Source organism: Lithobates pipiens, unplaced genomic scaffold (genome assembly GCF_037356315.1).
Source record: "Lithobates pipiens isolate NorthernLeopardFrog02 unplaced genomic scaffold, aLitPip1_a1.2 Scaffold_3, whole genome shotgun sequence".
NCBI lineage: Eukaryota > Metazoa > Chordata > Amphibia > Anura > Ranidae > Lithobates > Lithobates pipiens.
Window position 1 is genome coordinate 41,175,567 of NW_027507790.1, and position 14,265 is coordinate 41,189,831.

At 41.4% G+C, this 14,265-nt stretch overlaps 1 protein-coding gene across 7 annotated transcripts in view; it reads left to right on the forward strand.

The window, feature by feature from the left end:
• The window catches only part of SPECC1L (sperm antigen with calponin homology and coiled-coil domains 1 like), a 141,822-nt gene that overhangs the window by 72,809 nt on the left and 54,748 nt on the right, over positions 1 to 14,265 (forward strand). For all 7 annotated transcript variants that reach the window (XM_077461536.1, XM_077461537.1, XM_077461539.1 and 4 more), the window contains exons 4-8: positions 272 to 1,854; positions 2,022 to 2,229; positions 8,717 to 8,790; positions 13,321 to 13,496; positions 13,600 to 13,766. In XM_077461536.1, the coding sequence (XP_077317662.1) occupies positions 272 to 1,854; positions 2,022 to 2,229; positions 8,717 to 8,790; positions 13,321 to 13,496; positions 13,600 to 13,766 (2,208 nt within the window). The remainder of the gene's footprint in view (positions 1 to 271; positions 1,855 to 2,021; positions 2,230 to 8,716; positions 8,791 to 13,320; positions 13,497 to 13,599; positions 13,767 to 14,265) is intronic.

The following is a 14,265-nucleotide window of genomic DNA, read 5'->3' on the forward strand; positions in this document are numbered from 1 at the left end:
AAGCTGTCATGTTTCTGCTCTTCATAGAAAAGAAGAGAAGAGTTGTGATTTCAATGCCTCTGTTAAAAGCTGTGATGATGATTCTACGCACAATGCATATAGCTACAGAGGTGAATGGGGGCTTGTACGTATACTGCCTGTTAGGAATATGTAAATACTGTACATAGTCTGAGCACAGTTCACTTAAATATGCTAATTCATTTTGTTAAACTTCAGTGTGTGTCATGTGTGCTTTTTATTTAGTATTGCTATGTTTGTCTGCTCCACACAGGTAGTAATTCCATCAGTAAAAAAAGTGGCTCATCTGGGCCGAAGGAAGCAGGATCTTCTCGAGAAAGGGTCAGAGACAGATCTCGTCTGAATGCTAGCAAAAAACCACAAGGATCCGGTGTTAACACAGGAGAAGTGACTGCCTCAGTTAAGCGATCTCGAGCTCGTGCAGAGTCAGATGTTCTTCGTATGAGCAAATCCAAATCAGATAACCAGATTAGTGATCGTGTTGCTCTTGAAGCCAAGGTGAAGGACCTGCTTAGTCTGGCCAAAAACAAAGATTCTGAGATTTTGCTTCTTCGTACTGAATTAAGAGACATAAAAGCACAGCTAGGTCATGACATCTCTGACAAGAGTCCTGAGGATCCTCCTGTAATGCAATTACAAGAGCAGAACGCTGTCGTGCGGGAAGAACTGCAGCAGTTGAAAAGTGAGAACAGAATGCTTAAGGATCGGCTAAATGCATTGGGCTTTTCATTGGGTCAACAAGTTGATGTTACAGAGAAGCTTTACTGTTACCAATCCATGGATATGGCTGCTGGCAGCCACAGTGACTGTGGAGGAGGCACATTGGCTTCATCAGTGGAGGGCTCTGCTCCTGGTTCTATGGAGGACCTCTTGAGCCAGGATGAGAGCACCTTGACTGGTGAGAGGAGGAGTAGTTCTATGGATAATTTAGATAGTGAATGCAGCGAGGTTTACCAGCCACTCACCTCTAGTGATGATGCTTTGGATGCCCCATCTTCGTCGTCTGAATCAGAAGGCCTACCAAGCACTGAACGATCACGAAAAGGTAGCAGTGGCAATGTGAGTGAGGTGTCAGTGGCTTGTCTAACAGAGCGGATTCACCAAATGGAGGAAAACCAACATAGCACAGCTGAGGAGCTGCAAGCTACTCTTCAGGAGCTGGCTGACTTGCAGCAGATCACACAGGAGCTAAATAGCGAAAATGAACGGCTGGGTGAAGAGAAGGTCATCTTAATGGACTCTCTTTGCCAACAGAGTGACAAGTTGGAACTGTTCAGCCGCCAGTTGGAGTATGCACGAGCACTTCTTGATGAGCACCATGTACAGTACTCCTTGGATGATGACCTGAAAAGTAGCCGTTACTTGGAACTCGAGCAGAGATATATGGAACTGGTAGACAGCAGTCGCTTTGAACGAGAACAGTTGTTGGGTGTCCAGCAACATTTGAGCAACACTCTTAAGATGGCAGAGCAAGATAACAAGGATGCTCAGGATGTGATTCGTGCACTTAAGGAGCGAAACCACCACATGGAGCGCATTGCTGAAGCTGAGCAACATGCAAAGCAAGCATTGGCAGCCACTCTAGAGGAGTATAAAGCATCCCTCAATGCCGAACAGGCTGAATGTACACGTCTAAAGTCACAGTTAGAGCAGGAGAAACAACGAGTTGCAGAGCTATACTCTATTCACAGCTCTGATGATGCATCTCACATCCAGAACCTCCTGGAAAGTGTACGTTCCGATAAAGAAAAGGCAGAAACTCTGGCAGGGAACTTGCAGGAGGAGTTGTTGCATGTACAGAATGATCTCAGACGTATGCAAGATGCCTTTGACAAGGTAAGAATGTTGATGCTGGGTGGTATGAACGTTTTATAATGTTACATTTTCTTTGAAATGGATAGGTGCCTTCACCTTTTCTCAATGTAAACTGTTTTATTTTGGTAAGATGCGCTGTAGTACTTATTTGGCATTTGCTCTTGACCTTTTCTTATCAACTTCTGTAGCTGGAAGATGAATATAGAGCATTTCGTGAAGAAGCACAAAAGCAGGTGTCAGAACTAACAATGGCACTTGATAAGGTGAGGGGTGAATTGGAGGAAAAGGAGACAGAACGCAGTGACATGAAGGAGACCATTTTTGAACTGGAAGATGAAGTAGAGCAGCACAGAGCTGTGAAGCTACATGACAACCTCATCATATCAGATCTGGAGAGTAAGTTGTTTTTGCTTGCAAATGTGAAATTATTTCCATCCACATGGTCATTCCCATTCAATCTTAAAGTGATTGTAAACCTTTGTGGGTTTTTTTAAAGCAGAGCTCCGGGTTTTTCAAAAAATCTCCCATTAGTACACGAGATTAGCAACCGCTAAATACACAGATTAAACCTACAGTATATGGGAGCGGCTCATGTGGGTGGCTCATCTCTTTGTCACCCTGCTCTTTCTTCCTATCGGGCTAGTCTCTTGTTGGCACATTAGTACTGCAGCAAAAAGTGCTATACAGGAGATTTTGAGAGGCTGTTACCAGGTGAAATTCAGTTTATTGTGCTTCATCAAAAAAATAACAGTTCACACAGAAAAGGTGTGGAATTCGCAGCAGTTCCTGTGCACAGCGCATCACAATCTCACTGCATTCATGCGAACCGCTGTGGGTGTCAGTGTTAAGCTAAGGATACCCCATTATCAGTTTGAAAAGTGCAGTGCGATTGGCTGAATCAGTTTGCGTGGGTGTGAACAGGTGCGCCTTAATGATATATAAAATACAGAACTGCATTATTTTAATCTTTTATCTGCTTGGAGTTCAGCCTACATCTTTACAATTTTAAGGTGTTCATGGCAAAGTTTCTTTAAGGAGTTTTCATGAGTTCAAGTCTGGCAAAAATTTTCAGATGCTGTGCCTTGCAGGCCCTGAATAACTAAAACTGACACAAGAACATGTAGGGTTTGATTTACTCAGACTGGAGAGTGCAAAATCTGGTGCAGCTCTGCATAGAAACTAATCAGCTTCCAGGTTTCTTTCGTCAAAGCCTAATTACCAAGATGAAGGTACAACCTGATTGGCTACCATGCAGAGCTGCACCAGATTTTGCACTCTCCAGTTTTAGTAAATCAACCCCTAATAAAGCAGAGAATGTGACTTTCACAAAGATTCCCTGGCGAAGAAACAATCACACCCATTGAAAACGCTTGCACAAGGAGGGTTCTCTATATCAGATGCTATGAAAGTTGTCACTGTCTATGCTTAAGGCCTCATGCACACGGACGTTTTTACAGCCGCTTTTTTGAGCTTTTTTTGCAGCTTAAAAAGGCCTGTCCATGTTAGTCTATGGCTTCATGCCCACCTAGGCGTTTTTGAGCTGCAAATGGCATAGGCGTTTTTAAGCTGTAAAAAAAACCCAGGACCAGTGCGTTCCGTGGCGTGGAGCTAGAGCTGTAAAAACGCGAATTGCGGTAAAACGCGCAAAAACGCGCATGAACGCGCAACATATTTTCTTTGTTTTCTGAGTCCTATAGCCAAGAGATGTGTTTCTTAAAAAAAGCTACTTAACGCTAACGCTAAAAAACGCGCAAAAACGCCAATGCAAAACGCGGTAAAAATCACGTTTTTAACGACGATTTTTCCAGGCGTCGGAGCTAGCTTTGCAGCCAGTTTTTTAAAACGTCCGTGTGCATGAGCACTTATAAATAGATCCAAGTGACTTGCACTGTAATTGATCAAGTTCACCACCAGGTAGCACTGTGGATGAATGTTGAGCATGCAGTTCCAAGTTTGGAAGTAATTGATTTGCAAATGCATATAAAAAAAACATACTGCAGAGTAATTTGTGTTTTTTGGTATCATTTAACTGGTAAGGGAAATTAACAAAAATAGAAGTGAAAAAACATGTAATATGAGCCACGGCCCACATCTGTTTTATACTGCAGTCTGGGTCTTTTTAAACATGAGCAGCAACATTATGTGACATGAAAACGTGTTGTAATATTTGGGTGCAGTCCGTGCCCTACTATAGCATAGTCTCCTTATAGCCGCTCTACGTATATACTTTACTGTCTCATGTCTTAGGTAATCATTTGAGCAGCATTTGTATAACTGCTTCCATATTGTGATGCACCTATTGAAATGCTGGTTATTCATATATCACTGTCTCAAACCTTGTTGAGCAAAATATCTGAGATGTTTCCAGTGATGTACCAGTAATTGCCTCAGTATCTTGGCGTCAGTTACAGTAATTCTGATTTATCTTCATAAAAAATAAGACATTTTGTTATTTACGCTACAGGGAACAAAAAGTATGAATGCATACGGTTTACCTAAATTTCAGGTATACTTTTTAGTTTAAAGTGGTTGTAAACCCTTACATATACCCAGTGAAGTGACTATGCTCAGGATACACAGAGATGAAATATTCCTCTTACAGAAGTTGTATCTGTCTATCTGCTGTCTTCTCTTCTCTACATCCATTTAAAGTGCTGAATTTATAAGCCTGTCTGAGAGTTCAGAAACAAGGTGGCAGAGAGATGAAGGCACACTCTGCAGAGTTCAGCTTGAAAGGCTGTGAGAGCCGATTATTGGGAAGACGCAGCCTCCATCCCCCTTCACACAGCACACAGGAACAGAGCTGAGGCTGACAATCAGATGGAGCTCCCTCCCCTGTCACCATTTTTCTCTTGGTGTCAGGAAAAATTATCAGAAGTGTTTCATGCTGATAGCAGAGGAACAAAGCAGCAGGCAGAACTGACACTTAAAGCTTTTCATTTAGACACACTATAGAGGGATATGCATTATTCATATTTCATGTCTGAGGTTTACTACCATTTTAAATGTTTGTGTTTAGCTTGGCAATGTAGTGCCTTTTACCTGTAACAGAATGCTAATTTGAGTAGGGTTCACTTTAATTAGGTTGCATTAGTGCTACCAAGGACCACACTTCTCAAAATGGAATATAATATTATGAGGTTTATTTTTTTTTAAATTGGATCGTTTGAGCTATAGCATCAGTGATCAGTGTAATAAAATTATGTTAATTGGGGGTGCAACGGATCAAAAAACTCACGGATCGGAACGTTCGTCGGATCAGTCACGGATCGGATCATTTTTCGGATCAGCAAATAATTGAATTTGCAAAAACCTGTGAAAATTCCACCACCATATAATATAGTCCCCACTGTAATATCCACAATCTCCCCACTGTAATATCCACTTTATCTCCCCAATGTAATATTGGCTGAGCATGGATGAGTATGGCAGAGTATGTGTTGGCAGAGTATTGCAGAGTAAGTATTGGCAGGTAAAGTGTTGGCAGGGTATGGAGGGATGGCTATGACTGCACTTGTCACAGAGCAGCGCAGTGGGCTCTACAGATGCAGCTCCCATAGTGCTGCTCCCATCCGATTTCTCCCCTCCACAGGGGAAGGCAGGGTATTGCAGAGTAAGTATTGGTGCAGGGTATTGCAAAGTAAGTATTGGCAGAGTGTTGGCAGGTAAAGTGTTGGCAGGTAAAGTGTTGGCAGGTAAAGTGTTGGCAGGTAAAGTGTTGGCAGGTAAAGTGTTGGCAGGGTATGGGCAGAGTATTGCAAGGGTATGGCAGGTTATGGAGGGATGGCTATGACTGCACTTGTCACAGAGCAGCGCTGTGGGCTCTACAGATGCAGCCCACAGCGCTGCTCCCATCCGATTTCCCCCCTCCGCAGAGTGTTGCAGAGTGTTGCAGAGTGTTGCAGAGTGTTGCAGAGTGTTGCAGAGTGTTGCAGAGTGTTGCAGAGTGTTGCAGAGTGTTGCAGAGTGTTGCAGAGTGTTGCAGAGTGTTGCAGAGTGTTGCAGAGTGTTGCAGAGTGTTGCAGAGTGTTGCAGGGTGTTGCAGGGTGTTGCAGGGTGTTGCAGGGTGTTGCAGGGTGTTGCAGGGTGTTGCAGGGTGTTGCAGGGTGTTGCAGGGTGTTGCAGGGTGTTGCAAGGATGGCTGTGACTGCACTTGTCACAGAGCAGCGCTGTGGGCTCTACAGATCCAGCCCACAGTGCTGCTCCCATCCGATTACTCCCCTCCACGGTACAGATCAGTACAGAGAGGGGAGAGAGAAACCGGCGTCGTCATGACAAGTGATCGCATTGTAAACGCGACAGGTGCGCTAAGATGGGCACTGCTCCGGAACTAGGCCGAAGCCATGGCCTTTCCTAAGGCCGAGACCGCGGAGCGCTTCGTGGATGGTGGCGTGTGCCGATCCAAGCGGGGTGACCCGTTCGGATCACGGATCGGTGCCGAACCATTGTACCCCTAATGTTAATACCCCCTCCTGCATTTAAAGTACTAATAGAATAACAGACTTCTGGCTGTTTAAGACTTTGTGGCTTATTCCCAGTCAGACCTCTAATCTCTTCTGTAGAGCTAAATGACCATTTCCCTACTTGTATGTTGTCAGGTAACCCATTTAAAATCTGTGGAATATTTCCCCATGTCAGTTGTAGACTGCACCAACCTTTCTAAAGATGGTGTGGGTGTCCCAACTTTTGTATTTTCTACCAACTTCCTTTTATAGATTCACCTTAAATACTTTATTAAAACCATCTTTAAGGATCTAATCTGGAGACAACAACCCCCTAGAACAGTGATGGTGAACCTTGGCACCCTAGATGTTTTGGAACTACATTTCCCATGATGCTCTACTACACTGTAGAGTGGATAAGCATCATGGGAAATGTAGTTCCAAAACATCTGGGGTGCCAAGGTTCGCCATCACTGCCCTAGAATGAGATTTGATCTACTACAATACCTCTAGCCTCTGTGTGGACTTGCAGCTCTAACCCTTGGGTATGCTTTATTTCAGCCCAACTTCAACACATGACTGGTTGAGAAATGTACAGTCTCTCTACTTTGATCCATACTTCAGAACATGATCCCATTGATAGCCAGGAAGACCACTTCTTATAGCAAATTACAATCTCAATGTCCCACAGTGTTCCTGATGACAAAAGTCCAGTTGACTGCTAAGAGCCTGTTAGAGATTATTGGCTATACCAGGTTCACACCCATAATGAAATCTGTGAGATAGATCCACATATGCTTCCTAATGAATATATTGGTAGTGCTATGTATGTTTAAACACGGTCTAGCTGGAGAAGTGTACAAGTGAAGCCTGTTATTCTGTTTGTGGCTTTGTTGAAAGCGTAAATTAAATGAAGGTTCAGGGGCCAGTTCACTCCAGAAGGAGGTGTGTGATAGACACATTACGTGTGCTTTTCCTGCACCGCCTTCAAAATGCACGGCAGTTGAGGTCTGCAGCAGTGTCAATGTTACCGACACTCCAAATGCAGGTCACAAACTCGGTGCATTTACCTGCACTGGATTGCATGGTACACTAGTACTATGTGATCTGGTGGCTGTGTGTTTTCTACTAAAGTACTGCATTCACCCCAGGGCAGGTCCATTGAAATTGGTGATGGATAGGTTGCTTATAGGGTGAACCATGTTTACCGGATGGGCTGGGTTTGTTTTGTTTTTGTTTTTGTTTTTGTTTGTTTTTTGTGTTCTTATTAGTAGGAAAAAAATATATATATATTTGATAATGGAAGTGGAGAATGGAGGCTTGCACGTATGTGCTTGATAATTTAATAGGCTGTTATAGCTCTGTAATAAGCTGTCTTGGAAGATTTGTATACTTGTTTGAAATATCTTGTATGCAAACTTTCTCTTTTCAATAAAAGCCATTTGATAAAAAAAAAAAAAAAAAAGTATTGCATTTACTACTTTTGGTGCGGTTTGACTTGATTTCAGCCATTTCAGATGAATGGATCGCATGTGAATCGTACAGAAATGCACAGCATGAAAAGATGCTTTTACCTTGCCCATTTAAGACAAAGTAAGTGTCTTTGCAAAGGATTTTGCTGGTGCTTGTTCACTCCCGGGCATGGAGGAGCACGTGACCTGCTTTTATACGACAGTTCTAGGGTCTAGCAGCCAATCACGAAGTCTGAGCACTGTCACATGACTTAGCAGCTGACACTGAGGATTTTTGTGCCAACTTTGATGGAGGAAGGAGCAGTGGAGAAACACTGGCAAGGTGAATGTCAGTGGGTGTGTTGGGTGCAGGGATCCTTTGCAAAGACACTGAACTTTGCTCTGAATATGCAAGGTGACAGTGTCTCCTTAACGTGACTTGTAGAACACGTGCGCAAATATATATCTGTAAATACTGTATTAATTATCAATGTGACAAATGTCCTCTTTGCACTAAACAAAAAAAAAAATTACTGGAGTGAAGCTTTAATTTACTGTACGCCAAATGTATATTCACTTATCTCTTCAAAAGGCCATTGTCCTAATTACAGTGTTTCCGAAGCAGGGCGACAGCAGCTTATAATGACATAGTTACGAACGGTCTTTAGGTGACATCCTGTCCTGTACGTGCCATTTGTCTTAAGCTCATCTGTCGCCGTGACTGAAACAATAAGGTTGCAGCTTTAACAAGACTTGTCACCGGGCAGAAATGTTACCCAGAGGAGGTGTCAAGTCATGTTCCACATGTAGCTATTAGTGTAAATATGAACATTTTCTATTTCCTTTTACACCTTTGTCTATATACATCTATCCCCAGGGTTTTAAGTTTGGAAAAACATTAGCTCACTATAAGTGGATCATGTACCAATGAAAATTAATTTACTGTTATGTGCATCCCCTACTTACTGTTTTTTTCCCTTTACCATACAGATACTGTAAAAAAGCTGCAGGATCAGAAACATGACATGGAGCGTGAAATAAAAATACTGAACCGGAAGTTGAGGGTAAGGACACCGGGCACTGCATTGTGATTGATGGCTAAAGGGTCCATAAATATTGGCTACATGTGGCTGGATACTCCTTATTATTCTGCATTTTGCTATCAGTGTACTTGAACACATAGCCTTTTAGAGGTTTTTAGTGCAGGGGTCTCAAACTGGTGGCCCTCCAGCTGTTGGGAAACTACAAGTCCCATGAGGCATTGCAAGGCCAACCGTTACAAGCATGACTCCCAGAGGTAGTGGCACAATGGGACTTGTAGCTGGAGGGCTGCTTATACCCACGGCACTTACAAGGAAAGGGTGCACATCATTTCACAATCAACACATTCTGCTTTGGATTTCAAAAATAAAAATAAATAAAAACAAAAGGTCCAACAATCTGTGTATTATGGACCAGAAAGCGCTCAACCACATCAAAAACTATAAAACAACTGGCTGCAGGCAGCATCTATCCTAACAGGGTGTGGGGACTTGATGTGATGGGTCTGTTATATTAAAATGTTATTATTACTCTCACATCATGGACTGCACATCAAGCTATTATCAGACTTTAAGATTTCATTTTTGTAGAAAAACTTCTTATGTATCCCATCCATCTTGGCTTTGTTAAACATTATGGCAGCTGTATTCCAATTAACAACCTCATCTTAATCTTTTTTTCTTTCCACTTAACAATTTTGTAATTTTACATTTATTATCTTAATCTAAACTAATCAAATTTCTATCAATTTCCCCATTAACCTGGATTTAATTTCCAACCAAAGGTTGTCTAAACCAGTTTAAATATATCTATATTATTAATAAAATTGTTAAACTCATATTAGAAATGAATACTCGTATGATAATTTCAATATCGTACACATATATATGCACAGATAAATTGTCCTTAAAGGGGGACATATTACTTAATTTTACTTAATTTCCCTTTTTTTAAATGCACTGTTTCCACTATCAAAGGATATTCAATTTGTATAATACACAGTTAAATGTAACCTTCGTTTTACCATGTTTGGAAAACGGATTCAAAAATAATTGTGATCACATTATTTATCATTGGATTCGTTAACCCGGAACATTTTGCTATAAATGTTTTGTCTAAAAAACTTAAATTGGCATGGTGTCCTTCCAGCTTATCACCAACCTCTCATCCCAGCTACATTCTTTCATGAGAGCACAAAGGAGGGGGTCACATCTGCATACATGACACACACAAGAGATAGAACGAAAGGTTCCAGCATTCACACACATACACGAATATCTCTCTAAAAATGTCATTTTTTCCCATTTGTACACAACACGTGCATATCATTCTTTCACTTTCTTTTAACTCTATTAATATTTAATTGCTTAACTAATGCTTTCCTTATTTTGTTCTGATATCCTTTTCATTCAATGTATTGTAATACCATACTTCACATACTGTACCTTCTATTATCAGACGGGCAACTATAGTGCTCATCCCATCTTCCCTCTCTGACAACATATAAAGTATTCTGTTTTAACTCTCATTACCCTGTTTCTTGACTTTACTAGTTGTAGTGCCGGACCCCAAATTCATCCCACAACTTAACATCAAAATGTCCCTTTCTGTCTCGTGATAATTATTACCTTTGATCGATCCTGCACACATGGGTAGCTGTTCCTCTAGCTGTTTACTCTGCATGATTCTTAGTCCCTGTGGACTTTGGTGGTAACCCAGTTACCCATTGTGGATCCCTGTCCACTTTAACCATTTAATCTAGGGGCTCAGTGTGGGCGGAACTGCACCTTTGGTTCATATATAGGGCTCCTCTTGCGCTGGGCATTTTTGAGGGTCTCTTACCCTTCATTCCTTTACTTAATTTGATGCCCATAATGACTGGCCAGTTTTCTCTACGTGTGCCTATACCCTCTTGCCTCTAAACTACTTTATCTAGGAGATGTACTACACATACCTGTGAACAACACTATTATTCCCTTTATCTATAACACTGCGTTGGACAGTAGATAGCGACAACATAACATATAACCACCAATCAATTCAGTTCAATTAAAGGGAGTAAAATAGGTAGCCTTCGTCCCAAAAATGCCTTAACGATCAAGGAAGTCTGATAACTCAAATGTAAGCAAAAGGCCTACCTCAGTCGGCTGATTATTCCCAGATCGTCTCAAGCTCCTCTTTTCGGATACTCGGGGTCACCTGGAAACCCCTCCCGGCTGGCTCGCCACCTGACTTAGATATTTTGTAGATAGGCAACCTCTATCCTCATATTGATTAGTGGTTCCAAATTAATAACTACTGCAGTAGGGAACAGACACAAAAGATACACTGAGCATCTTTCAAATAACTGTTCTGCTTTATTATGACGCATTTGAAGGTTTTTATACACGATTACGTAGGTATCACATTAATATTACAATTGTACGTTTATGGTAACAGGGGGTCGTTACATAGGCAGGCTAATTCTAATCAGGACTCAAAAGAATGCAAAACGTACTGAAAACATTATTAGTGCCGTGTACACAGTGAGGGTATTGTGCAATACGAATAAAATAGAATACAATTATACACAGAACTTACAAATTTCCATTACAAATCCTATAGAAAATTTATGGAGTGAGCTAAAACTTTAGAGAGTTTAGAGTTAGAGAATATCTGTAAAGACTAGGGGAACCAAATTCTTCCTGAGATGTGTGCAAACCTGGTCACTACAAGAAATGGCTTACTTACAAGGGTTTCTCCACCAAGTACCAAGTCATGTTTTGCTTGGGGATCAAATGGCTATTTTATTCACTGAACTGCAACTTAATTTATAGGCATCTGTTTTATGTGGGGGGTTTTTTCTGGATTTTGTGGTTGATATTGTCTCTATCAGTTAAAATACACCTACGATAAAAATGATGGACCCTTCATTTCTTTGTAAATGGGCAAACTTACAAAATCTGCAGGGGATCAAATAATTATTTTCCCCACTGTATATGCTAAAGGTGTAAAAATATTAACAAAGCAAGCAACAAAAAGTTTTAATTATTAAAGTGGAAGTAAACCCTTCTAACGTTTTCGGTCAAGGAAGCCACCATCTTCTTCAACTGCCATAATGCTGCACATGGGATCAGTTATGACACCAGCCATTGGATGGTTTGAAAGTTTGGTTGAGAGCACAACCATTGTGAATGTTAGCATTTGCTGCATGCCGGGAATGTAAGTGTTTTTTGAAAATGTGTTTACTCCCACTTGAATAGCTTATTAAATAGAAGTAAACACGTCAGGGACGTCATATGACAGCCCTCCAGAACGACTGGTCTCGCGTGCCAGTGGAGGCTTGCATCACGGCGATTGGTGGTGTGTCCGTCTGACACACCGCTACACCGATCTCAGTAAAGAGTCTGACAGGTGGCTCTTTACCTCGTGATCAGCCGTGTCCAATCACAGCTGATCACGATGTAAACAGGAAGAGCCGTTGATTGGTTTTTCCTCACTTGCGTCCTCCCCCGGATGCCCACCCAGGACCACCAGGTATGCCACCCTAGACCACCAGGGAAATGCCAATCAGTGCTCAGGCAGCTGCCAATCAGTGCTCATCCCAATACATGCAAGTGCCATTAGTGATGCCTATCAGTGCCATCTATAACTGCCTATCAGTGCCGCCTACCAGTGCCCATCAGTGCCACCTCATCGGTTCCGCCTTATCAGTGCCCATCAGGGAATGAGAAAACGTACTTATTTACAAAATTTTATAACCGAAACAAAAGAAAAACAATTTTTTTTCAAAATTTTAGGTATTTTTTATTTGTTTAGCAAAAAACAAAAATGCATAGGTGATCAAATACCACCAAAAGAAAGCTCTAATTGTGGGAACAAAATTCTAAAAATTCTGTTTGGGTGCAGTGTAGCATGACCGCGCAATTGTCATTTAAACAGTAACAGCGCTGAAAATTGGCTTGGTCAGGAGGGGGGTTTAAAAGCCTGGTATTGACGTAGTTAATGGCCAGAGCATTTATTTGTTTTATCAATGTCAGATTGTACTTTATTTCTACTGCTCCAGATATTAGTGTGAACTTTGGCATTATTTTCATCTATGAGCATAATTACATTTGTTATAAAGGAAAAAAATCATGAAAATGTAAAGATTTAAAGCGGTAGTAAACTCAACACTCCCGCTTGATGCCGCCATTTCAACTCCTTTCTTCCACATCTGTATAGCAGTGTATTTACGCTCTCCGTAGGTTTCCCTGTCCATAATCTCGTGCATGCGCATTGCTTCCGGTATCCAAGCCTCATTTTGGTTTCAGCTCACTATGGAAACAGTTCACTGAATCGGTAGAAAATCTTATTTCGGCCTTACTCAGAGTATCGCATTATCTCGGGGGCGACGACAACAGAAGAAAATGACGCTATTCTGATTGAATCCAGATGATGTTTTTTTCAGGGCTGCCAAGTGACACCCAGATCATTTGGTTATATGAGGGAGCATTGTCTATTGGACCTTTTTGTTTTACACTGCACTCCTAATTGTGTGTGTGTTTATTTTTATTTTTTGATGATTGTCACAGGAGGAATCTGCTGAATGGCGACAGTTCCAGGCTGATTTGCAAACTGCTGTTGTAATTGCTAATGACATAAAGTCTGAAGCGCAGGAAGAAATTGGAGAACTTAAACGGCGACTGCATGAAGCACTGGAAAAGAATGAAAAGCTTACTAAGGAACTGGAGAATGCCGCATCTCGCAAGTAAGAAACACTAGTAGCATATGATCATAATAATTTTATAGTATAGTAACTTCTAAGAAAATTCATCATGTGTATATCTGCTTTTCTATTTATGCCCCTTTAGACAAGAGGAGGAGCGTGGTCGTGTCTATAATTACATGAATGCCGTGGAGAGAGATCTTGCTGCCTTAAGACAAGGAATGGGTCTTAGTCGAAGGTCTTCCACCTCTTCGGAGCCCACACCCACTGTTAAGACTCTTATCAAATCCTTTGATAATGCATCCTCTCCAGGTAATATTACCGATGCAATTAAAATATAACTGTCCGGTTCCATTTTCCATCTGTGTCCCAATGGTGCGATTTCCATTCAGTTCCCAATTTATACCTGCAAGTGAGGAAGTGAGAGGAAATCCACTAGAATAGTGTCACCACTTGATGATTTTTCCCGCTGTCCTCTTCTGGTGACCACTCAAAATTTGGGATTTTCAGTGATAATGGTCATGAGGATAAAAAGGGGGACACAGACAGCAATAAAACCTGTTTTGTATTCTTCTCCCTCTCCAGTCTATCTGAAACAAAAAAAAAATTGCATTCAGTTAGTCTTTAAAGAGTAGCTACAGTCTCATAAGTAAAATTATAATAGAATCCTTATGGTGATGGGTTCTGATTTGCATCATCTGCTTTGGATATTGCTTTACATGTTCACATACAATTTACTTGCTAAATCAGTACTTATTAATTTTCTCCCTGGATTCGGCCTACGACCATGGAAGATGTTGGCAAATGAAGC